The 27439-nt window shown below is 34.3% G+C and overlaps 1 protein-coding gene across 3 annotated transcripts in view; it reads right to left on the reverse strand.

Moving 5' to 3' along the window:
• SLCO1A2 (solute carrier organic anion transporter family member 1A2) overlaps positions 1-27184 on the reverse strand; it is a 51305-nt gene extending 24121 nt beyond the window's left edge. The window contains exons 1-10 of one of the 3 annotated variants that reach the window (XM_047866962.1): positions 27125-27184; positions 26668-26784; positions 21626-21767; positions 17125-17257; positions 13488-13594; positions 11545-11691; positions 8489-8587; positions 6973-7194; positions 4425-4589; positions 3030-3057 (exon numbers count right to left, since the gene is read on the reverse strand). In XM_047866962.1, coding sequence (XP_047722918.1) covers positions 3030-3057; positions 4425-4589; positions 6973-7194; positions 8489-8587; positions 11545-11691; positions 13488-13594; positions 17125-17257; positions 21626-21767; positions 26668-26727 — 1103 coding nt within the window. In that variant the 5' untranslated portion in view covers positions 26728-26784; positions 27125-27184. Of the gene's footprint in view, positions 1-3029; positions 3226-4424; positions 4590-6972; positions 7195-8488; positions 8588-11544; positions 11692-13487; positions 13595-17124; positions 17258-21625; positions 21768-26667; positions 26785-26893; positions 26927-27124 lie in introns of those variants that run through there. The other 2 variants (XM_047866960.1, XM_047866961.1) reach the window with 2 other exon arrangements.
• Between the last annotated feature and the right edge of the window lie 255 nt (positions 27185-27439).

Below are 27439 nucleotides of genomic sequence, written 5' to 3' on the forward strand. Positions count from 1 at the left end.
GATAGGAAACTAGAAATCAATTAAAAGAAGGAAATCTGGAAAATTCACAAATATATGGAAATTAAACAACACACTCCTAAATGACCACTGGATCATAGAAGAAATCAAAAGGGAATAAAAAAATATTCTGACACAAATAAATGGAACCATAACATACCAAAATTTCTAGGATGCAACAAAAGGAATTCTAAAAAGAAAGTTTATACTATGAACACATAAATTAAGAAGACAAAAAAGACCCCAAATGAACAACCTAACTTTACATATCAAGGAAATAGAAAAACACAAAGAGAGTAAAACTAGATAAATAAAATTATAAATTAAGGAGGAAATATTACAACCAACACCACATAAATATAAACGATCATAAGACAAAACTATTAATTATACAACAATAAATTGGACAACTTAGAAGAAATGAGTAAATTTCTAGAACACATATCATACCAAGATCAATCATGAAGAAATAGAAAATCTGAATAGATCAATTACTGGCAAGGAGATTAAATCATAATCACAAACCTCCCAACTAAGAAAAGCCCAGCATTAGTTGGTTTCACTAGTGAATTCTATGAAACATCTGAAGAATTAACACCAATTCTTCTGAAATTCTTCCAAAAATTGAAGAGGAGAAACATCCCCAAACTCATTTATGAGGCCAGAATCATATTAATACTAAAGTCAGATGCAGCCACTACAAGAAAACTATGGGACAATATCCCTGATGAATATAAGTGCAAAAAAATATCAATAAAATACTGGTAAAATGAATTCAACAACACATTCTAAAGATCATATGCCATGATCAAGTGGGTTTTATTCCAGGGATACAAGAATGTTTCTACATACATAAACCAATCAATGTGATACATCACATTAACAAATTGAAGGATAAAAATCATATGATCATCTCAATAGATGCAGAGAAAGCATCTATTTTGTTGACAAAATTCAACATCCGTTCATGATAAAAACTCTTAACAAATTACATATGGAAGAAATTTAACAACATAGCAAAGGCCATTTATGACAAGTCCATAGCTAACAACATACTCAATGATGGGAAGCTGGGAGCTTTCCTTTAAGATCAGGAACAACATAAGAATGTCCATCCTGTCCACTTTTATTCAAGAAATTCTAGTCAGAGCTATTAGGTGAGATAAAGAAATAAAAAGCATTCAAATCAGAAATGAAGAAGTGAAATTATCTCTATTTGTAGGTGACATGATATATATAGAAAACCCTAAGAACTCCATCAAAATATGGCAAGAACTAATAAATTAATTTAGTAAAGTTAAAGGATGGGAAATCAGTATACAAAAATCAGTTCTGTTTCTATACAGTAACAACAAACTATTAAAAGAAAAAAGAAAACAATCCAATAATTGAATGAAAAGAATAAAATACTTAAGGAATAAATTTAACCAAGGATGTGAGAATCTCTACATTGAAAACTATAAGACACTGCTAAAGACAAAATAGGCCATAAATAAATAGAAAGATATTTATTCCATGCCCATGCATTGGAAGAATTATTATTGCTAAAATGTTCATACTACCCAAAGTAATCTACAGATTTAGTGCAGTCCCTATACAGATTCCAGTGGCATTTTCATAGACATAGAAAACGATTCTAAAACTTGTATGGAATCACAAAAAAATAGCCAAAGCAATCTTGAGAAAGAGCAAAGCTGGAGATATCACACTTCCTGATTTCAAACTATTTTACAAAGTAATAGTAATAAAAACAGTTTGGTATTAACATAAAAAAGGGTCACAAAGATTAAGGAACAGAATAAAGAATGCAGAAATCAACCATGCATATATGGTGAATTAATTTACAACAAACAAGCTAAGAATTTACTGTGGGGAAAGGATACTCGCTTCAGAAATGATGTTGGGAAACTAGGCAGCCATATGCAAAAGAATTAAAGCAGATCCCTAACTTATATATACAAAAATAAACTCAAATGGATTAAAGACTTAAATTTAAGACCCAGAACCATAAAATTCCTAGAATAAAACATTGTGGGTGAACTCCTTGACAGTGATTTTTTGGATTGGACACCAAAAAGCACAAGTAACAAAAACAAAAATTAACAAGCGGAACTACATCACACTAAAAAGCTTCTGGACAGTAAGGAAATCATGAACAATGTGAAAAGGCAGCCTATGGAATGCGAGTAAATATTTACAAATCATATATCTGATAGGGATTAATATCCAAAATATATAAAAACTAATAAAACTCAATAACAACAATAACAAAAAACACCAATCTGATTTTAAAATAGGCAGAAGATTGCTTCTTGGTCTTTTGGATAAGATCAAGTGTTAAAATGGGAAGAGGAACTAAATAGAAAATTTTTCAAAGAAGACATACAAATGGCCAATAAGTAAATGAAAAGATGCTTAATATCACCAGTTATAAGAGAAATAGAAATGAAAGCCACAATGAGATATCACCTCACACCTGTTAGGATATGTATTTTCAAAATACAAGAGATGATATCAGTATGCATAACCTTCCTATAAATTCAGACTATCCTCAAATATAAATCTAAAACTATTCAATGAGACATAATTACACAAATGTATGAATTTACATATTAATTAAAATATCATGTATTCAGATTCAGTTATGCTGGATTTAAGCCCATTGTGGAAACATATAAAGGTGATTAAGATTGTATAGTTAATTCTTAATTTTACCCATTTATGAGACTATAAAATATATGAACAACATACCCTAATGCAACCTAAAACTATTGGCAGTTTCTTTGATATCCACTTTAATGTCTACGAGGATATCCAAAAACAAGCCCACACACATACATGTGCACTCATAAACTACCTAACCCTGCTAGCCTGGAGGGATAGGCTTATAACTGACAGATGGAGGAAAGAGAAAGACCATGGATTATTGCTATCAATTCCAATTAGCAAATGATCTGGTCATTGGGTAATCATTGAATAAAATATGTCATTAACTGTTCTAAAAGTATGACATTCATTAGAAAACAACATACCCATTATAAGTGGTGGTTATGCCAGCAACTGAAGAATTATCACAGATCATGAGAAAACACAAAAAATGAAGAAGATATTCAGTTAAAGATAACCAACATGCTATGTGGGCAGCTTGTTTGACAGTAATCTTGAATTTCTTCATAATTAAACCACCAGCTATATATCCAATGCATATTGGAGGTAAGTTATAAATACCTATAAATGTAAGTAAAATGTTGTTTACAAAGTGATTTAGCAAAAGAACAAATATGGTATCTAATATGTCTTACATAAGAAACCATCTAGGTCCAACTCACAGTGAAGAAAGCTGATTGGTTATTATCTCCACTTATTTACATATTATATACAGAGAGATTTTTAAATGCTCCACAATGTCAAAGTATATTAAGACTCTTATCACTGTCCTTCATTTAATTTATTGTAGTAGGTTGTAAATTTCTTATATGCAGGGATCATGATCTATATCTCTTTTCTAATGATTTAGGCAGGAGTGGCAATTCAAAGTTAACCAGTAGTTTATGATTAATATGATTTTGCCATTGTTTGTACCGACTCTAGTTGTTAAGAATTTGACTTCATTCAAGGTACCTTAGAAGGTTACTTTGCTGAGCCTGTGATTGTCAAGTGTATTTACATTTCATGTCCCTTCCCTAAAAAAAGAAAAGAAAAAAAACAAGAAAAAGACAGCCCTTGATGGCATTCTTAATGTCAGGGTCTCTCACAGAAGCACATCACATCTACTTGGGAGAGTGTTTAAAAATCCATTCCAGAGTCCCACACCAGATTGTCTAATTTAGTATGTCTGAGGTGGGTGCCAGGTATCTGAACTTCTAACAAGCACTCTATGTGACGTGGATCCAGGTAGTCTAAGAAATTCACTTTTCAGATCAATCAAAAGATCTCAGGAGAAACCCAAGGTGGAGGAATACCACCAAAGTTAATGTGGTCACAGGAAAATAAGAATGCCTGTGCTGCAAAGACACCACCAGAGGGGCAGGGAACTAAGGAGAGACAGAATTCATAAACTGGAGTTAAAAAAGTAAAACAGACTCCTGATGAATTAGCATTGGTTTCCTTTGTATATTAATGGCTTGCCTACCTAAAAACTGTCTCTAATTTGTACATTCCCCAAGAATTCCACAAATATTTTGAATTTGCATTCTGATTGGAGAGAGAGCAGAAGAAAAAAAGCCAGGATTTCCTGGCTTCCTTCCTTCCTTCCCTTTGTTGATTTCCCAGAAGAATGGAAGGGGGAAATGTACCAGAGACAGAAACATCTCAGTGTATTTCAATTTAGGAGTCTCCTAGACACATCATCACACTGTTCACCATTTCATGGTTAAAAAAAAAAAAAAAACAAGTGGGGCTACTAATACAGAGGAGAATAAACATACCAATTAGAAAGATTACATCTGAAGCTGATTTTCCGTGTTGCTGTTCCAGATATTTGGGCATGAAGGTGAACATATTAACAAATGCATTGAACTGTATAATACTTATTAGTATGAAAAGCATGTAAACTGGGTTGCATAAAAGACTTTTCATGAATGGCAAAAAATCTGAAATGAAAGAATGACAGCAGTATTATACTAGCTTGGCGTTGCATTTTAAGATTTACTTTTTCTAAAACATCAACTTCCCTTCCAAATTACATTTTTCTATTTATAATGCTCATACTGTTTTTTAAATGTGTGTTTTGTTTTGTTTGTACCTCTTGAAAGCTAAAGCTATATCATTTTGGTACCTTCTGCAAGTCAATAATGCAGTTGGCTGGGTAGGGCTCAGAACACAACGGTTTTGCCATCATTAAGTTACTATTGTGTCTTGGGGAAAATATTTTCTGCATTCACACCATTTCCTTTTTTTTCCTTCTCTTTTTCCTTCTCTGAATATCCTCTCTTCTCTAGAGATCATCTAGAATGAAGGATGCTTGTTCTGTTCTTTAAAGTTTAGAAGGAGGTCAACTTGATAAAGTTCACACTCAAATATTGATATTATCATTCCTCAACATTCAAAATGAAGATATATGTAAGTATTCATGGGATATAATTTTATCAAGTACCGGGTATTTTTCTTCTTCCTCAGAACAACAGTTTTGGTCCTGCCAGTGGTTCATACTGGGTACGCAATGAAATCACCTGGGGATCTTTTAAGATACAAACACCCAGGTCCCACTCTCTGAGATCTTGATTCATTTGGAACAACATACTAAGGGTTATGTAAATGATATAACCCAAACTTTCCCCTGTCGGTGTGGACTGACACAGCTCGAAGCCAAATTTGTGGCCCATCTCTTGCAAATATTCTGGGTTGCTCTGCCACCTTTTTGGGATCAAAGTCTCATGTACAGTTACTTTTCACTTTTCCTATCTTCATGTTTTTTTGTCTTGATTTCCTTCCTTATTGTGTATTTTTTTCTCAATAAACTGTCAAAATCCAAAGAACAAATAAATTGGGAGAGAAGGAAGAACAACTTGATGCAAAGAAAACTATTTTAGCTGTAGAATTCATATCACAAATATGAATAAAGTACATGGTGGGTGAGAGAGTTGTGTTCAGAGCACTTTGGAGCTTTTTAAGTTGTACGTGTTTGTTGACATCTCTGTCCTAGTAAATGAGTCTCAGTAGTTCAAATTTCCTTCCTATGTCTCTCATACTAAGCTCACCTCTTTCCTAGTTTTGAAAATGGACCTTGCAGATCACAAACAATATTCTATGTTAAAATCCTCTATGAGTCCACATCAACCTTTCAAAAAGAATTGTTAATCATGATCACTCTGAAAATTTAAAGGTTCTGAATTGACTCCTAATGATCTAAGAAGTATTATGTTTAATACTAGCTTAAGTTAATGTGTAATTGTTAATAAAAGTTCTGTGCAAATTGGTATCATAATTAATGGGTGATAGTAGAAGTAGCAACATCAACAGTAATGACACTAATACTACTAGCAGTAATAACAGTAATATGTGCCAGAACTCCTTTTACCCTCACACAACAACTCTATATTAAAAGTACTATTATTACCTCATTTTACAGATAAGTAAACTGAGTCTCTCTTCATCTTGTAAATGAACAATCTTTAAGAATTCCAAGGCCCAGGTGATAACTCATACTAATTAAATCACACCTGGGAATACTACAGAATTTTAGGCATCAATATTTTTTTCTAATTTCCCAAGTAAGTCCAATATATGGCCAAGTTTGAGAATCAGGGTTCTTGAACACTAAATACTTAGACTACCTTAGCTTAGTTTCCCACAGAAACACTTTCTGTAAATTATTCTTTGAGTTTTTATTGAAGATTATCCAAAAAATTAAAAAAAAACCTGTTCTATGAAATATGCACTTGCACTTGCTGGAAAAGAACTACTATGTGGTTCAGTATTACTGTATCATACATCGTATGAGAATGTTTTTCTTTAATTGCAATGTGTTACTTGAGAACAGTTTCTCTTTAAGAACTATTATTCCTCTCTGTATCAAATATAGAGAATTATATGACCTTTCATGTATTCTTTTTATGCCTTAACTTCCAGGAAGCTCAAGTTAAGCTAACAGTTTTTGTTTCAGAAGTATACACTTTGAAATAGTGTATATTTTTTCCTCCCTTTGTTCTCAGTTTGAATTTCTTTTTTTTAAAATTAGACTTATGTTCTGTATAAAATAGATTTTTTTAAAGGCAAATGGGGATTTATTTATTTATTTAGTGCCTGAATTGATATACAATTTTATATAAATGCTGACCACAGGTAATTTGTCTTGAAATTATATCACTTATTTCCATGTAGTAGCACAGGAAGACTCAGACTAGTTAGACATTATTGACTACTCACTATTAATGACAAATTGTCTTAATGCAGCCTGGCATGTTATAGTGTTAGACTGAAATACAGACACATATGTATAAAATAAAAAATAAATTATATAGTATTTATATTTACCTTTAGTGATTCCATCCTTTTTCTTCTTGACCTCTTCTCTTTGTTTCTCTTCTTTGTCATTTTTAATGATGTCTGCATTACTCTTTAGTCCTTCCTTTGGAAGCCATTTGGGCAAAAAGAAAAATGGAATGGCAGTGAGCACATTCACTCCTGCACAGATCAAAAAGCCAAACCACCATGCACCAACCCAACGAGTATCAGTGGGAGTTATGGTCAGATCATCTGTAAAGAAATATACGCATTTTTGTTAGCCTGACACTATTTCCTTCATGAACTGTAGAAAATTCTTAATATTAAAGTTTTCAGGTTTTATTCAAGTTCAGAATTTGTATGCAATTTAGACATTCATAACATTTGTCTGACAATATGTGGTATTACAGTATTGTCTAGCAATAAATTATTTTGCTTATCTGGCCTATCCTATAAGGAACTTATTAGTAGATACTTATTAAATAACTACAAGCTCTATTTAATTATAAACAAATGATTATTTGATTAAAAGAAATTCAGACCTATACCTTTATTTTTTAATTTTTTTTATGAATATATAAACAGTAAATTTTTATTTTTTTTTCAATATGTGAAATTTATTGTCAAATTGGTTTCCATACAACACCCAGTGCTCATCCCAAAAGGTGCCCTCCTCAATACCCATCACCCACCCTCCCCTCCCTCCCACCCCTCCTCAACTCTCAGTTCTCAGTTTTTAAGAGTCTCTTATGCTTTGGCTCTCTCCCACTCTAACCTCTTTTTTTTTTTCCTTCCCCTCCTCCATGGGTTTCTGTTAAGTTTCTCAGGATCCACATAAGAGTGAAAACATATGGTATCTGTCTTTCTCTGTATGGCTTATTTCACTTAGCATCACACTCTCCAGTTCCATCCACGTTGCTACAAAGGGCCATATTTCGTTCTTTCTCATTGCCATGTAGTACTCCATTGTGTATATAAACCACAATTTCTTTATCCATTCATCAGTTGATGGACATTTAGGCTCTTTCCATAATTTGGCTATTGTTGAGAGTGCTGCTATAAACATTGGGGTACAAGTGCCCTATGCATCAGTACTCCTGTATCACTTGGGTAAATTCCTAGCAGTGCTATTGCTGGGTCATAGGGTAGGTCTATTTTTAATTTTCTGAAGAACCTCCACACTGCTTTCCAGAGTGGCTGCACCAATTTGCATTCCCACCAACAGTGCAAGAGGGTCTCGTTCTCCACATCCTCTCCAGCATCTCAGACCTATATCTTTAAATCTCTTGAAAATAAGAAACGTGATTGTGGTGCCATAGAAAGAGCACTGGATTTTGAGTCTGAAGGTCAGCATTTTAACTTATTTTCCTGATCACGGGTTTGAAATATTTCAAAAATTCTTTAAACTCTTTCACTTCAATTTGTGAACCTGAAAAGTGGAATCAATTTACCTAACCAAGGGTCAAATAAGGCAACAACTAACTGTGATAACAATTGACGTTACTTTCTGTTACTATTGATACTATAAATAATCGTATTGAATTACCTGTGTTCACAGATCCAGTGTCAACATAAACATTGGCACAGAATGATGCTAATGAAAGTCCAAACAAAGGACCAATGATAGCTCCCGTTTCTACAAACCCTAAAAATAAATGAAAATATAAAGTTATAATATAGTTATATACCCCCATAAAGAGTCCTAATTCCATAAGTCTAGAGCCTGACTTGTTTTTGCCTCAGATATGTTTGCCTTACACTTTCAGTTTGTAAGAAAATGAAGCTTAGTGTACATATAAGTAACAAGTTTGTTCTGTAAATGTGGAAAAAAAGAGCCTCAAAATGTAAAACTGCATTCTCTAGGCCTCTAAATTCTCTTTCATGATGAATTGCAGGTAAAATCTGCTGTGGCAGCATAGGCTGGGATCGTGCTGTTGACAAAGCCACAATACAGAGCAAGATTCTTTTACTGCTTTCTATAGGCACATTTTTGGAGGAATTCTAAAGTAACACCCTGTAAATTTCTTGTGGCATATTCCTCAGGAAAGCTTTACTCTCACGTCTCCAACTTGAAGCCTCCTCTGGCTGTGTCCTCACTGTCACTGATCCTTCTGTTCACTTTCATCATGATCTCCTTTCTTACTCTCCACATTATCTTCCATACTCATCAGTCCCCTTTTCCTTATGACTTACGACTTACGACTGCTTACTCATCTGGAATTTCATCATCAGTTAGCTCTTAGCATATCTACAATTCAGAATCAAGGCTGAGCTCTCGCAGCTCCTGAAAACCAAGACATGACCTTCTTCAACTTTGTTCCTCTTTACTTCAAAATATGTCTCCACCAGTGTCTCTGCCTTCTCCACCGTTCCATAGGGTAGCCCACCCAGTATACACACCACATTTCTTGACATCATCCCCTTCTATCTTCTCAGAAATCTTTCTCAATTAAACATGTCTTTATTTGTGTTTGTTCAATCTCTCCTACCCTCTGGTTATACTATCTCACATCTACCCTGCTTTCTTTCCTTTCACTAACTCTACACTTATGGCCTCACCACTCACTGAATCTACCCAAATCCTTCCACATTCTTCTCAAAGCACTTGCAGGCAAGACCAGTGTTATTTCTGTCACTAATTCAGTGTCCTTTTCTGGTCTCCATCCTCCTAGTCTTCATGTTATTTGACATTGCTTGCTAGCTCCTCTTTTGACATTTTCTCCTAATACTTTCATAAAACTATGCTTTTATTGTTTTACTTTCTCCCCATGTGACCACTCCTTTGCTTTTTTTTTCTTTTTTTTATTAAAAAATTTTAATGTTTATATGAGAGAGAGAGAGAGGCAGAGTGTGAGCAGGAGAGGGTCAGAGAGAGAGGGAGACACAGAATCCAGAGGAGGCTCCAGGCTCTGAGCTGTCAGCAAAGAGCCTGATGCGGAGCTTGAACTCATGGACCCTGAGATCATTACCTAAGCTGAAGTCGGACACTAGCCAACTGAGCCACCCAAGTGCCCCTGCTTTTTCTTCTTTATATTCTACTCACTAACTAAAAGTTTTCTCTAGTATTTTAATGTAGGATTTCTCACTATATATATGGCTTCCTTTGGAAAACTCATTTCTCCGTCTTAATTTATTTTCTCTATATATGATTCTCAAAATTCATTTCTAGATTTTATGTTCTCTTCTAAACTTCAGAGCCATACATGGAAGTATTTTCCTCAATTGTATAGCTAACTGATTTATAGTTATTTAATTACATGCACACACACATTTATTTATTTAAATTTAAGTCTATTAAAAAAATTAACTACACAGAGATATTTATCAAATTCGATTGATTTATAATTATGTAGCTATTTATATACTAAACCTTATATGGACTGTCTTATTGACCTTAGAACATATAGATATTATCACAGTTATTTCTATATAATATACATCCTAGTATTTATTGAATAAAGAAATACATATAAAAAGGTATTCATTAATTTATTACAGGCAAGCATTTGTATTCTTTCAAGATAAGTATGTGAAGGGATTTGAAAGTACCAAAAAGAAAAACATTGAAAAAAGTTATTGCAAAATCAGTGCATCATCAAAAAGTGCCAAAGGTTCGTTGGGGTAAAGGATCTGTAAATATTTTGATCTTTTCCAATTATGTGTAGCTCTGTTCCTGTCTTCTTTGACCTTCTTTGACATTGCCAGTTCTTAAAAGATATGTCTACAGTAATGGCAAAATTGTTCCTGTACTAAAAGTTATGCTTTTATGCTAACAGATGGAATAACTAAAAAATATAAATAAGTTATTCATAATAAATGAAGAATATTTAGGAGATTGGAAGACAACATAAGAGGGTAGATCTTAAATTGGTTATTGTCGGAGATGACACTGATCAGTTTTAGAAAAGAAAATTTTCAGAAACACAACCAAGAATATGAACCAGAGATTTGTGAAGAATCTGAAAAATCTGACTAGCATGGAGAGACTGTGATGAAGAGAAACTATACAAAAAACTAAATAAACTAAATAGAGTACAGAGCTGTAATAAGTGGAGAGATCAGAGATAGTAAATAAAAAGCCAGTATGTTATATAAACTGGTAGAGAAGACATAATCAAAACAATGTTTGAGAAAATTGTACTGCAAAAACATCGATAATAAATTGATATTAAAAATCCTAGCAATAAAATGACCAATGGAGATGTTATAATAATCTACAGATGGAGTAATGAAGACCTGAGCAAAAAATAGAGGTAATGAAAATTGTAAGAAAGGTTTTGAATAATAAGGGACATTTTAAAGAAAATATTGGTAAATCACTTAATATATTTGATGTAGAATGGTGCCAAAGAAATGGACGAATCAAGGAGAACTCCTGGGGCACTAGATTAGTAGTATTTTCAATAGAAAGAAGCAGAATTAGCAAAGTGGCTTATTTGGAGTTAGCATGTAATTGCTCCATTCAGCAACCTTTCATTGATGGCCAGGTGTGCCGAGGTACTTTGCTCATCATTCTGGAAATCACTGACTCCAAATAACTGATATCCACCCTTAAGAAACTTACTTTCCTGAAAGGAGGCTAAGGCAGATTTTCAAACTCACCAATATATAAAGGAGAGTTTTCAGATTTGGCAAAATCTTCTATGTAAGAAATACCCAAAGGCATGATGGGAGTTTCACCAATTCCACGTATAATATTGCCTACTAGTACATACATCCACATTAATGATTTAACTTCTTTCACACACTCTGTATTAAAAGAAAAAAGATACATTGTATTCATGGTTTGGTAGTAAAGTATTAGTAATACTTAATTCTAAATTTTTGTTAAACATTTCACAGTTCTTATGTGACATGGCATCTTCTCAATTACTTGTATTACTATGTCAGCAGTGAATCATTGGGCCATTCCAGTTGCATTTTCTGACAATGTACTTAGGTATGGCAAATATAAATGGTATGTTGGAGCCAGTTACTACTAGGTTGGGAGAGATGAGTAGTATACACATCTCTCTTCAGTTTAGTATTTAGTGACAACATATTGGCAGTTTGATGGCAGTATTTGACGGAAATTGACAAACACTAAAAACCAGAACTATTTTTCCCTCCAAAGAAACAGTTTGCCACTAGCTACTAGACCCAGTTAGCTACTATGAGAGCTGTACAATTTCTACACTAACTTTGGGAAGAGAAAATAAACCTACAAATATCTCTCCCTAGAACTGATACTATATGATTTAAATAATAATCTCACTGAAGTTTTAATTCTCTACAGCTCTAACCACTTCACAGAAACTAAAAATATTTAAATAGAACCTACTGTTTACTGTAACCTCCAAATAATCTTTTAACAAAGAAATCCACCCCAATCCTTGGAGCAGCACTGCTTAGTAGAATAATAAAGATTAGGCCGAAGGTTATTGAAAGGGATGAAGATAAGCACATGTCTGAAAACAGCCAATTCTTTTCTAAGCCAAAATAGCTACCAAGCCAGGAGGACACTCTGTAGGGTCATGTTCAGGAAAGTGAATGACAACTTATTTTCATCTTCTATAATCTGGCTGGGTACCCAAAGATGTGAGGGTCCTGAGCACAGCTGGGCCTGGAAATATCTATCTATATATCTATCTATATGTCTATCTCTCAGTCATTCCTAGTCCAGAAAATCATAATGTCAATTTCTGGGTATTCATAATTTTTTTTCTGTGGTGAGAATAGCAAGTTGTATCTAGAGGTCATAGTCAAACTCTAGGCCTACCACAGGGCAAAATATAAAATATCTGGTGATCAAAGAATTTTTATTTATCCACTACAATGCGTATTTAAAGAAAAAAATAGAAAATAGGACCTAGTCAGTCTTTGGCAAAAGAAGAGTATATAGGCCACTCGATGTCACTGTTTTGGTTTTGTTTGTCTCTTAGCATAAGAAGGAGCAGAAGCTGGCATGTTGGTGCCTGGGATTGCAGGAAGCCAGAAGAAGCACCACTATTGTGTCAGACTGTAAAGTAGTATCTCTGGTAGGGAGGAAGAAGTAGGGCAGAAAGACAAGTTCCTAGTTCAGCAGAAAGAGAATAGAGTAAATCAGAGTTAGAGCATACTTGCTTCCTTTCTCTCCTATAGAAGATCAGTGATATAACACAAATCTTTTTGTTTCTATCTCTATTATTCATTTACAAATCATCAGCATAAATCCATCTTTCTAACGTGTTTTCCTCTGTGGAATTAACTCTAAGTGGTCCTCGAATGGATGTCTTCGGCTTATTTTTAAATAACCATTTCAAAGAATAGATAAGGCATTGTTATTAAATATATTCAAATATAAGAGGAATAACATTTTATAATGTTATTGGATGGATATAAGCCAATGGATATAAGCCATTCCTAATCCCCTCCACGATCTCCTCCAAAATCCCTGAAAAAAATAAAATATGTTTTGTTCATTTACTTGCTTACTTAACCAAACTTAATAATATTCAAAGCCCCCCAGCAGAAAGTGTTCAGTTACAAATTCACTGAACAGAAAGCAATACAATGAAGTGGACAACCTGATGGATCTTCTGTTGGTCTGATAATCTGGGTTCCATTTTCCATACACAAGAAACTGTTTGAGGACAAATTGCCTGAAACTGAAACTGTAGATTCATATTCATATCTGTATGAACACAGGGAAAACATGTTGATGTTAAGGAGCCAACGATGACAATGTGAGCATTGTGCAGATTATTAACTCCTGCTTCACTTAAGACACAACATCCAAATCCAGAAAAGAAAGTATCTTTTTGTCTTTGCCACATAATCATCATAAATTAATATTATTGAAAAGAACTTGCCACTCACTCTCAATGTACAATCCCTTGATAACTAGCTTTCAATTATCTGTATGTGGATGATCTACCTTCTAAATCATCTGACATCGACCTTTGGTGGTTTTTAGGTGATCATTTCCTGGAACTAATTACTGTGTGATAAGAAACAAGAACCAAGAAAAATAATAGACTCAACAAAGCATAATTAAGAAGATAAAGGCTTTGGGGAGAGAAAAAACAGCACAATAAAGCAGTTCTCTAACTTTGGATTCTCTAAGGTTTCCTAATAAGAAATATACTCTCACTTTCTGAGAATCCAAACAATAATTCTTTCACCTGTTCATTAACCCTCTAAAAGAAACAAAGCATTTACCCATCATGAGAGACCTTAGAAGAATCTTAAACACTGTGACAGCACAATTTAATGACTTTTTCTCTTCTCACGAAAACAAAAGTGTTAATAAACTGTGACCATTTATCTTAGGCATATTACCAGAAGATCCACATGCCCTTTCTCAGAAAGTAAATTATATGCTGCAGCAATGGAGGAAATATGTCCAGCTAAGTCTCTCTTTGTTAGAAATTACACTGGATTGGTTTCTATATTTCTATTAGATAAGAGAAAGCCAAAAGAAAACTTGCCTTTCTGAGTTTCAAATGAGCTCAAGAGTGTTATACTTGGATGTCACCAAGAGTCCTAATTAATATGTTACAGAACATAATAAAAATGGTTAAAATACCTTCCCCTTAGAAACACTGCCCAGTCATACCCATAGAGTTTGGCTGTGAACTGTGGACTAAGGCTTCTGTTTCCACACCCATGGTCCCATGAGACATGGAAGCTTCAGACAAAATAAATAATAATACCTTTGGCAGAGTATAGAAAGAAATGACAAAATTGCTGAATATGACTCAACATTGTCTTGAACAGGATAGGATATGATAGGAAATAAAAGAACAGTAGATATTCCTTGTCTTGATGCCTCTGATCCCTTCAGAAATATCTGAGAGCTAAAATGTCTTTTTCATTTAGATTATTGACTTAAAACCCAATAACACATCACATGTCCATTCATTCCCAAAACATCAGCAAAATGGCAGTAACTGGATTTTAAAATAGAAAAGGAAAAGACATAATGCCATGAGGATAAAGATAAGGGAAGATCTGACAAGAAGAGAGAGTTTAGTAGGATTTTGAAAATGGAAAAGTAGATAAATGAATGATCACTGAATTAGTAGATATGAGAAACATAAAACTGAGTAATTTCCTGTACGAGAGCAACTGAACACATGCCACACATCCCTGGAAAGCTTCAGTCAAGAAAGAAGATACTTCTAAAGGTGAGAGGATGCATGGTCCAAAAAGGGGATTGCTTTCAAGTGTGTATAAGGAGCAGTTAAGCCTTTTTAGACATCCTCTGTCATTTCAACTGAATATGGCTTTTGACTCTAGAGTCTGAATAAACACACAGAGGATAGGGAAGATATACTAAAAACTGGGGATATTAGGTTTAAAAAATCCATATACTGAAAAGTGAGATTTCCACTCCCACGTGCTGGTAACCAAGCTTCTACCTCCTGGAAAACAGATTGGAGAATCCCTGCCTAAGATAGTTTATGGGCAGTTATGAGTCACTTAATACACAGCCAGGCCATGTACAATCACCCTACAAAGAAATTTTCCATTAATTAAGTCTTACATACACAGAAGTTCCAGGTAGCTTGTGTTATTCCTCTCTCTTAAATATGTATAGATAACCAAGAACCACCAAATATATGAGGAAAGCCTATAATAGTAAAGACAGAGACAAATAAAAATTATACACTCAGAGAAGGCAGAGACAAAGAAGATAGATGAACAAATTTAGTTGGAAAAAGACATCATATTCTTGAAAGAAGAACAAAATATTCCTTCAAAAGATACAAAGAACAAAAGAGTCCTTGGGAATTAAAAATGGGATAGCAAAAGTTAGAAATTAATTCAGTGCTTTAGAAGATAAAGTTAAAGAAATCTCCCAAAAAGTAACAAAAAGACAAGAAGATAGAAAATTGGAGAAAATGATGAGAAATATATAACAGGATATGCAGAATTCAAGCAGTAGAAGTTCTAGAAAGAGAAAATGGGGAGGGGGCATATTATCAAAGAAACAATACAAATTCTCCAAATGCCCAGATTGAATACACCTAGCATGATGGAGGAAAAGGATTTATACTAAGACAATTATCATGAATCCAGACTCTGTAGCTTAAAAGAAAATCCCAATAGTTCCCAGAGAAAAGGAACTAGTCATGGGGATTAGAGTGACACAAGATTCTCAACAGTACTACTGTAAACTAGAAAACATTGGAAAAATGTCTTCAAAATCCGTAGGAAAATATTTCCAACCTAGAATTTTGTATCAGCCAGAATATTAATCAGGTGTGAGAGTAGAATTCCAAATGTTCAAGGTCTTAAAATTTTATGTCTCTTACACTTTTTCTCAGAAACCTATTAGATTATGTTTTCCAAAAAAAGGAGTGAGTAAAAAAGTAGAAGATATGATATCCAGGATCTAAGTTAACTGAATACAGGAAAGAGGCAAAGCAAATTCCCAAGGATAATGGTGAGGAAAAATTTCCAGGAAGGAGCCATGCACCAAGCCTAAGGAGATTCCAGTTCAGACTGAAAATGGAGAATTGGTGACATAGAGGAATCTCTAAGGCAAAAATGAAAACTTGTGATATGTATGAGTATTTTGAGATGTTGCCCTGCCAGTGGAGAGTTTGCTGATGATTAGTGAGAGATAAAAAGAAAATGAATCAAATAAAAAAGGAGCAATTATGAAGTCCAATAAAATTGAAAAATATTAAAAGAAAATAATAGCATGGTTCAGTGGTGAAAGATACTTACATAATCATCCACATGGAAATAGTGAATATAATTTTATAGTAAGATATCAACATATATGACATAACATGAAAGTATTAAAAACTAAAAGGTTAAATATTTACTTAGAACGATGGAGGCAAATTGAAGAAGAAAGAACTAAAAGAATTGCAAGTAACTTCTCTTCAAAACCAGTAATATGGACAATGGTGAAGGGGCAGGGGACAACTCTTTGTGCAATATGATAATTTTGCCTGGTCCTAAAAATCATTTCATCAGACTTCATAAAATCGCAAATCTCTATTTCATATATGGACAAAATATGACTATATAAATGAAGTGAGGCAGCCAAGAGCACAGTGGACCAGTGGAATGGAATCTGCATCTTCCAGTTCCCATTGCAATGTTCTGTGCTTTTAGGAAAATTTACTCCTAGAAAGGAAATTTCAAGTTTCATTCCATACAGTCCAAAGTTGAATCTATGAAATAATCAGAAACTTGAGTACTTACCTCTCCATGAGGAAATGAGGTAGAGATTGTAAGAAACACCCTAGACCCATAACCACACATCCAACACCAATCAGTATAGGTCTATGTAATTTGGTTCCAAAATAACTCACAAAGATAATCAACAAAAGATTTCCTAGGAAAAAATTGATATTGAAATGAATATTTCAATTAAGCATGAACAATATCTTATCTTCATTCAATCATTTACTATCTAGCATTTCTTTTAGAAAACCTATTCCAAATACTAGAACTGGTACTAGGGATGCATGAAACAATAAATGAATAAGACACAATTCTTGCCTTGAAGAAGGACTCTGTTTTACAATGTCGACAAATACACAAACAGGTATCTGTGGAACCCCAACGGTTAAAGAGAACAGAAGAGAAGTGAGTAGAAGGGATTGAAGGATAGTTCTGAGAGATGTTAAAGACTCTGTGTGTTATTATCTAGTCTTAGATGTGTCACCTCTGGTCTTTCCCTCCATTCCTGCTCCAGAGAATATTATAATGTTTTCCTATGTCGGAAAAGAGAAGCAAAAGTCAAATTCAGATATATATATATGTTTTATAACTCATTGTTTAGATATAACTTTGTATTGGTCAATATAATCAAGCCAGAGATCTATGTTTGTTTTTCTCTCCTTAGAAGTAAAAAAGAGTAGATATCCACTTCTCCACTGAGTTTTAGAAATAACACTTGCGTTGAGGAGTAAATAATTCAATGAAAAATTTATCCACATGTCTTAGAATGAAGTTTAAGGATAAAGAAACTAATTGGGGAGGCCTCATTCTGATTAACAGGTCCTTGATAACTATGGTGTAAAGGGTCAAAAGAACCAAACACATGAGGAAGTTCTCATATCATACATCTTAAATTCAGTAATCAATATTTTCCCTGATCTTATTATGCATAAGGAAAACCTCTATGATGAGCTCAAGAATTATAAAAGTTTTAAAAACTTTCCCTCAATTTGTTAATAGTTTTCTATGTAGTAATGTATATTTTGAAAACTTTTCTTTCCATATCTGTTTCTCTCTAGTCTTCCTTGTAAGTAGAAGAAATGTCAGGGCCTACATTATTTTATGTGGACAGTGCCTCACCAAGTGCAACCACCTTGTCCTACCTAAGTCTCTAAAATTCCCATCATCAAAGCCATCCATGTTGACAGTATCATCTCTAGAAAGCCACAGTTTGAAATCCATATCCATTTTTGAAAGGAGAAGAAAGGAAGAGACTTCACTCCACATAAGGGTAAGCTGATATTTCAAATTGCATTTCTCTGTCAATAAAATAATTACCATGAAAGGGAATAGGAAAGGACAGATAAGATTTTGTCAAGGGTATGGAGAACGCTATCTATAAACATTACTGAGGAAAGGTAAGCAAAGTAATACATTTATTGGCATCTGTAAATTACCTCTCCTTTTCTCTTCAGCGATTATTTCAGATCTGCATCATTGCTCTCAAGCCACTTATCACCACTCACTTTCCATAGTTAATACTTTCTACTTTGTCAAGAAATTTGGGGCAGTCCAGTTCCCAGGTTATGGCCTTACCACTTTCCTTCTGTTTCAGAGGTTGTGGTGCCCATCCTACCATCCACAGACTAACGCACAACCTGGGCACTTCCATTCCCTCCAACAACTTACTCCACTAATTATAATCTCTCTTGTATATGTTAAGTGTCTCCCTCTCTGATGCATTTTAATTACAGATGTTCTCTAGTTTCTCTCCAAACTGATGCAGATTCCACTTCTTTCCCTCTTGTTCTTTCCCAAAGTCACTGCTCTCTCTCTCTCTCTCTCTGCCTCCTAGCTTGTATATCCACGATTCAGCTAAACATGCCCTGGCAAAGATCATCAATTATCTCATAAAACCCAGGGAATATTTTTCTATCCTTATCTAATGGGATATTTTTTAATGCTTTTGAGACCGTTGAGGAATTTTTATTTTGGGAACTTGTACTCCCTTGGTATCTATACCTTCTCTCCTGTTTCCCCTCTTAATTCTCTATTTCTTCTCTTAACACTTTCATGGGTTACTTTCTTCCACCTGTTCATGAAATATTGGTGTACCTCAAGGATGCACTCTGCCCATGGTATTTGTCACCGTATACCCTCTTCTTAAATAGCCTCATCTGTTCTCTAGTTTTAACAACCACCTGTTTACTCACTAATCAGTTCCTCCAGCTCAGACAGTTCCTCCAATGCTTCCAACTCCTATAACTGCAACATGGACATCACTACTCAAAATCTCACTGCTATTACCACAATTTTCCTAAACAGAACTCATCATCATTCCCATAGCCACTACCACAATCTTGTCCCCCTTCCCCATTATCCACTCTACTACCCAAGCTGTAAATCTGGGGATGTCTACTTTTCTCATCCACCACATCCAATCTGTCACTAAGTTCTCAGGAATTTAACTCCTAAATATTTCTTAGGTCACTCTCTTCTTTCTATTCCTACCAGCATGATCTGTGACTCAGATCCAGATAGCTCTCTCTTGTGCTTTTGCCATGCTAGAATCCTCTCTGGCTAGCTGGCCACCTTCAAATCTATCTCCAACACAGCCACAAGCGTGGCCCTGCTAGAAAGCAAATTTGACCTTTGTTTTAATTTTTTTTTAATATTTTATTTATCTTAGAGAGAGCTCGAGTAGGAGTGGAGGAGGGACAGGGGGTGGAGAGGACAGAAGATCTGAAGCAAGTTCTGTGCTGATAGCATTAAGTCCAATGTGGGGCTCAAACTCACAAACTGCAAGATCATGACGAGCCCGTCAGAGGCTCAACTGGCTGAGCCATCCAGGCACCCCATCTGACCTTTGTTTTAAATAGGCCCGCCTAACCTGCCATATATAAACAAACACCCATGGAGTCCATGGATAGAAATCAGGGGTTCTATGATCTTGAGTGAGAAAAAAAATGCATCTTTATTTTCACTAACTTATAATTAAAGTTATGTTAGCATTTTCTTTGATACTGAGAGTAGACGCAAACTATGGTAGCCTTAACAGTACCTACGATTTTGTCACAGATTGTCACCAATAAAAGTTATAGATATTTTGATATGACATTACATTGTTGTAGATACCTCAAAATATTGACACTACTCATTACTTCAAAATTAGGGTAGATATTATATTTAGTGTGTTGGCAAGCACAAATATTATTATATGGCAGGTTGTTTTAATATTTTGGTAACTTTATTCAAATAAAACTGGGTTTCTTTTTACCTTTTTTTTCCCCTTTTTACTGTTATAGTTTTTATTTCATGCAAGTGCCGTAATAAGCACAGAAGACCAACCATATTTCATTTCTCACCCCTGCCCATTTCTCCAGACTCATATCTTAATAATTCCCACATAAGCTTTGTGAGTCAACAATATTGGGCTGAATGTTACTCCCCACACAAATTACTACTCTGACTCACCCTTGTGCTTCTTTTTCTATTGGAATTCCCTTCACGCTCATCTAACCCTGTTTCTTCACCTAGACAACTTTTTACTCATCTGTCAAGACCTTCCCTCAGTAAGGCTATGTCCCTGCTGTGTGTTTCTATAGGACCTTGCATCTATCTATGTCACCAAATGTACTGCATTCAATTAAAATTATTATTGTGTCTCTATACCCTCCATTTGACTGTGAGCGCAGTCTAGACAGGGCTATATAAAGAGTTGTATCTAACTCCATCACCAGGATCCAGTACACAGGTGGTGCCGAGTTTAGTTTCAGGTAGTTAAGTGCTAGAATATACAATCAAGCATCACCTGTTTCAGTTTTGCCTCCCCTCAATCCTGATTTTTCTTCCAGATATTAAGTATATTGAAAGCAAAATTCACCTTGGAGGAAATAGAAGTCACTCTAAAGCTGTAAAAGAATGGCATTCGTATTTCTATGTAGCTTTGTTTACAAGAGAAATCTTTCTCTTCCTCAGTCCTCCCCTATGTTCACATCTTCCCAGTCCTCCACAAAATTCAGAAAGAACAGACTTTATTCCTTCCTAGAGTCTGTTTCTGAAATAAATTCAGGGAGATGCAAAAAACAGTTTCTTCTTCCTTCTGCACTTAGAAGAATTGTTAACCTCCCAGAAACAGCAGGAAAATAAAAATATTCATGTTTCCTTTGGAAAACAGATTCTTTTGTTTTCCATGACATATGTCTTCTAAATAGGAAGATAGAGCTTTTAAGAATTCTCAAATGATAGATTAAATTTAAAAAATTTAAATACTCTGCTACTTATCCTAGCTAACCAAAAAACTATTAGAATAAAAAGTCCAGTGGTGGGATATGTGGCAATACTTAGGTGTTATTTGGGAGATAATATTTAAATGAATTGTTTCTAAGCATAATCCAAAGTTAGCAAGGCTATTCATCCATTTTGGAAAACATATTATTCAGTCAAATTAGATGGCCTAAAATTGCAAATGAGGAGAATAAAATTCAGACTAGCTTTATAGATAAAATATAAAAAGGAGTAATACAAAAATAATTCATACCAATCTCAAAGCTCCCATTAATAAATCCAACTAGAGATGTAGGAATGTTGAATTGTCTCTCTATTTGTGTGAGCATGGAATTCATATAAGATCCAGATAGTGTTTTGGATACAAATGCACATGTTATTGCCAACAGAAACATCTAAGGAGAAAAGAATATAAGAAAACATAGAAAAAATTATTTTTAAATTGTATATTTGCCATTTGTTGACAAAATTTCTTTTAACACAAGACTGATCATCTCCAACATAAGTAACCCTTAAATTTGCAAGAAACTTTTAATGCAGTCTTTTCATCTGGTCTTTCATGCCATGTTGTCTCTGAAAACTAAAGTAGGACTGATTAGTAATATTGAATTTTGTGGGTAATTGTAGCCTCATTATTTTATAGGTACCTCTTTTACATATGCAGAAACAGTCATTATAAATAAGAGATAGCTTTTAAATAGATCTTCAACACTACACTGCCATCTGTAGTGCAAGAAATACATATATGATAAAAAAGGAACACAGCATTACACAAAGACATTATTTCTGTAGCAAATTTGTTCAAGGTGTCTCCAAAGTAATATGCAAATTATGCAACATTAGATTGCTGCTCACTACCAGTTTATTTATTTAAAACAATATTATATATATATATTATAATAAAATATAAAGTAATTATAAACCATTATAAAAATGTTTCTAAATGGAACAGGCATTTGCTATAAGAAACAAGTATGAATACAATAAATTTCTATATATTGAATCACATTTCCTACTTACTGATACAGTTTTAGAGGACAGTCAGGTTGATGTGATCCATAACAAAAACCAAGGACAACTTAACAAACAGAACCATTGTGATCACCAAAAGCTAGTATGGTTTTACTGAAAATGTGGAAAAGTCACAATTTTGACAGTTTTATTAAATTAGGAAGAAGCAGACTTAGATTTTAGTAGAAGATTTGGCAAAGGAGTATTGTCTACTAAGTGATAGCATAGTTAAGTAAATACACAATAGAGATAAATAGATTTAGGCCATCCTGAATGGTGGTTTTCCAACCCTAGGCCAAAGTACTTTTTCCTTGGTCTTACTTAAAGATGTTTCCTGATGAAACTTCCATCCTGGAGACCATTCAATCTACTCTGTAGCCAGCAGACTCAAATCTGTAAAATCCTCACCCCTTCATCTTCCAAATTCTCAATCTTAAACCAACCCCACAATTAATACTGCACCTTGTACATTCCCTTCACAGTTATTCACAATCTTTTCTATTTCTCAGTCTTCGAACCAGTCATGTGGTCTTCATGACCAGCAAATGATCTCAGCAACATCACCATCAAATATTCCCCCATCTCTGCCTCTCTAATTCCCTTCCTACCTTAGAAGGATAGGTGTCCCTTCTCCAGTACAATAAAATCCCTCTACCCATGCTTTTGAATCCATTCTTCCCATTTGAGATCTTGATTCATCAACTACTACTCTCTCCTCTATTTTCAACCTCACACTCTTTACCACCTCTCTACTAATTTATAAATGTATTTAAAATACTTCTGTCTTCATATATGTGTGTGTGTGTGTGTGTGTGTGTGTGTGTGATATATACGTGTATATATATATGGTATTTTTCCCTACCCCCTGATGGTTGCAATTCCAGCTACCAACAGGATGTTTGAAAGAACAGTCTAAGTTTATTGCCTAGACTGTTTAACTTTCCATTCACCCTTTACTTTCCTACTGTTTAGCCTCTCCTGAAGCTACTCCATTAAAGGTCAAAAACAACTTCCTGAGTTCCAAATTCAATAGATACATCTCAGTTCTCAGCTTTTCTGATGTCTCTGGGTCATTTGACTCCATTAATATCTCTTTTCTTCCTGAGGTTCCCACCCTCCACCCCCCCACACACCTATATGTCCACTTACCTGCTAGCATCTTTCTTTTCAGTCTTCTCTTTGGCCAGCTCGTTCAGGATTTGTCTTGCACCCTCTACTCTGTGCTATCTATGCTCTCCTTAGGAAATCTTATATATTCCCATAGCTTTCCCTATCACCCAAATGCTGAAATCCCTCAAATGTACAAACAGTTTAGATGAGACAATTGTCAGCATTCCTTAGTTGTCTGTAGTCTTGTCCACACCTAAACTCCCTCCACCTGCCACCATAACTGGCATGTGATTTCACTTCTTAAAATGTTTTAATGACTTCTCAAAAACAAACATTTATACTTTTTTAGATGGCAAACCATGTTTCATCTATATGTCAATAACATTCCTGCTGTTTATCCCTATACATAATGTTCTACTTAAAGTTTCTTTAATTCACCATGCCATTTTACATCTCAGTGTATTTTACAGGATGGTATTCCACTTGTAATATTTTTCTTCCTCTTGTGTATATGATAAATATATACTCAATTTTTAAAAGTCAACTCTATCATCATTTCTATCGTGGAGACTTGTTGTTCTGCTCCCCAAGTAGCCTTGACCACTCACTCTACCTTCTCATCCTACTGTGTACTGCCTCTATTATAGCCCTTATCGCCGTGCACTTTATGTATGTACTTGGATGCCTCCTTCACTGTACTGTGAACAATTCAAATATGGGATACATATATTATTTATCTTTAGATCATTGGTGTCTAGGCACTTAATACAGGTTTGCTGAATTAATAACAGAATAAGTATTCAAAAACATCTTGAAGAAGTGGTCAGAGCTGAAAGTAAGCTGAATATAAGATGAAATGTAATAGAATTAAATACAACTGAGATGAATTGGCTGTACCAATTCATTTGGAGAAATCTGAATAGAAATTTATGTGGAAAAAGTCCTGAGAAATTTAAATATGAAGCTCAATATGAGGCAAACCATTATATGGCTATATCTCTGTTTATTCTTTTATAGTAAATGCTATTTGTAGAAACTGTCTCCACACTATAAATCTTTGCAGAGCACATTATTGAGAATAAAAAAAATTCACATGGTTTTATATTTAATTTTAATTTTAAGTGTTTATTTCTGAAAGAGAGAGAGAGAGAGAGAGAGAGAGAGAGATCATGAGTGGGGTAGGGGCAGAGAGAGAGGGAGGCACAGAATTCCAAGCAGGCTCCAGGCTCTGAGCTGTTTGCACAGAGCCTGATGTGGGTCTCGAACCCACAAACCACGAGATCATGACCTGAGCTGAAGCCGGACGCTTAACCGACAGAGTCACGTAGGTGCCCCTTCAGGTTTTATATTTAAAAGCAAGGTCTACCAAATAACGTACAAATCATATTTGGGGGTATAATTTATTTTATTTAATATTTTAAGAACAGACACTAGAAGAATCATGGCCCCAGTGTTCTTTCCTAAAACACCTAGATCGGTTACCTAAACTGTTTGGTTCTAGTCACAAAGTAAAAGCAATCAGTGGCTATTCTGACTCATGTCTAGTACGAAATAACCTCTATACTTGTGAAGCTAGTTCTACTAGCTGTTAACAATAATGCCACAGAGTTTGAAGCAAACTTACTGAGGACAGTCCACTGATGCTTTTTTTTTAAGAATTTTGCTTACAATTTACTACCATAAGGGCGCAAGTTAAAAGTTTAGGAGCTACTGAGCTTTGAGAAATAATAAAAAATGAAGAGTATCCAGTTATCCTCAAGTTTAAATAAACCATGTGATTATCTACTGAAAAAAAAAAGAATTTTGCTTAACATGCATATTTTTAAGTTCAGAGAAGCCAAAAAAAAAAATCTGGCTATTAAGCAGTTGCTTCCCAATTTACCTGATAAATTTGTCCTTGCAACATTTTACCATAATGTGAACATCAATATCTAATCTTGTCAAACCCCTAAGTAAGCAAATATTACATTAAAACCTTTTTTTAAATAAATGACACTTGACTTTTATACACAAATGCTATTAATACTAATTTTTCACTTCCAAGTTTTTATTTAAATTCCAGTTAGTGAAAATATAGTGCTATTAATAATAATAGCTAATATTTATAGAATGTATATAATATTCTAGTCATTTTCCAAGTATGTAAAAAGGAAAAAATCCTATGAAATAGGAGTTTTGTTATTACCTTTTTCACATCAGAAAGCTGAAGCAATCACAAAGAACAACTTGTCCAAGGTCATATGGCAAGAAAGCAGTTGAACCTAGGCATGAACACGGGGAGCCTGAGCCTAGATCCTTATTTTTAACCATTCAGTTTTAGGATAAGGGCATGAGAATTGAGGGATAATTTAAGGGGAATTTTTTTTGTAAGGGGAATTTTTTAAATAAATAATTAATACAGCATTTCAGGCAAATGTAGCTTGCTAGATCTAAATCATCATTCTCCACTTTTATGCACATGTATAGATTTTCCCTACACATGTATGAAGAGAAAACAAACTTTGATAAGGAGAATATTGGTGACATTAGTCTAAAAACCACTTGCAGTCACTAGCTTTAGAATCAAGACAAATATCCAGATCCCTTGGTTTAAAACAAATTAAAATTTTCTTTGAAGGCAAATGGCTTTGAAGCTATACAAAAAGAATTTGTTCTGAAATGTCAAGAGTACCAGAAACAGCTAACAAAATGGGCATTATTCTTACAGACAATGGTTGATATGTTGCCAAAGCTTGAAGTAAATATTTGTTTTACTAGGTCATTGTGAATTAATCGTTACAAACAGACCAACAAAGCATTTCTGTACAATGAACCGTTTTCTAGGTGAGACCCCCACACTCCTCTGGACTAAAAACCCCAAAAGAGTGAACATTAAATTGGCCATTTTATCCAGAAAATCAAATCCTATTGTAACATATTATCGCCTGAAAACTTTTAAGAACTTGTCTTCCATTTAAGTTCCTCAAAATCATTTCTGATTAAATTACCTGAATCAGTAGCCCTGTTTAACCCTCAGTTATAAAACCAACTTAATTAAAGCAAGAAATTATCAATATATTAGGTAATGTGACATTAACATTAAAGCACTTCATGTGAGCAACTTTACAAACTCTAAACTAAAAAAAAAAAAAAAAAAGTACACATACATATATCCATACACACAAAAGTCCATACCTTCATCTTGGAAAGACATCTTATTCTATGGGTTTTAATTCTTTTCTCATTTTCTGCCATGTTCTTCTGAGTGTTCCAAATATTTATGTTTCAAAGCTTGAAATTTCTTAGTTCATCCTTTTAAGAAGACAAAAATCTGTTAACTGGCAAAATCATAAGTCGTCATTCTTTTGAAGAAAATATAGAATCTGAGTAACAATCAGATTCTACTGTATTACAAAAATACCTTAGAAGCTTTTATTCAGATCTAGAAAATAATGATGTTAGAGAAGATTTAGTTGCTAATTTTCCACTGAGAAAGTTACATCAAATAACTTTAGTTAGTCTTTAGCTAGATTAAAGATATTATAATAATTTGCTATGGTCCCCTTGCAAAATAATGACCACGTGGTTAAAACAAAGGTTTTCATTTCTTTAGCCAAAACAAATAGAACCAAAGTGAGCTTTTTGGACTTACATGAAAATGCTGCTTTTAAGAACACAAAGACTTTGATTTGTGTTTGTGCTAAAAATCTGCTTCAGCAAGCCTACCAAGGCTCAAAAATCTCTATTTGGCCAGGCTCCCTCTTCAAGTTCTTTGCGTTCCAAGACTTCCCTGGAGTCTCAGGAAGGGAAACACTTTCTGGGGCACTGCTGATTCAAGGAAACCTGGGGAGATATGGAATTTTAATCATGGAAATAGTCTAAGTAAAAATAACAAATAATTCTGTGATCTGGAAAAGAATCCTACAGTTGCAAGTTAGAATGTGAGGTGTATAAGAAGACCAAATAT

The sequence above is a fragment of the Prionailurus viverrinus genome, chromosome B4 (genome assembly GCF_022837055.1).
Source record: "Prionailurus viverrinus isolate Anna chromosome B4, UM_Priviv_1.0, whole genome shotgun sequence".
NCBI classification, from domain to species: domain Eukaryota; kingdom Metazoa; phylum Chordata; class Mammalia; order Carnivora; family Felidae; genus Prionailurus; species Prionailurus viverrinus.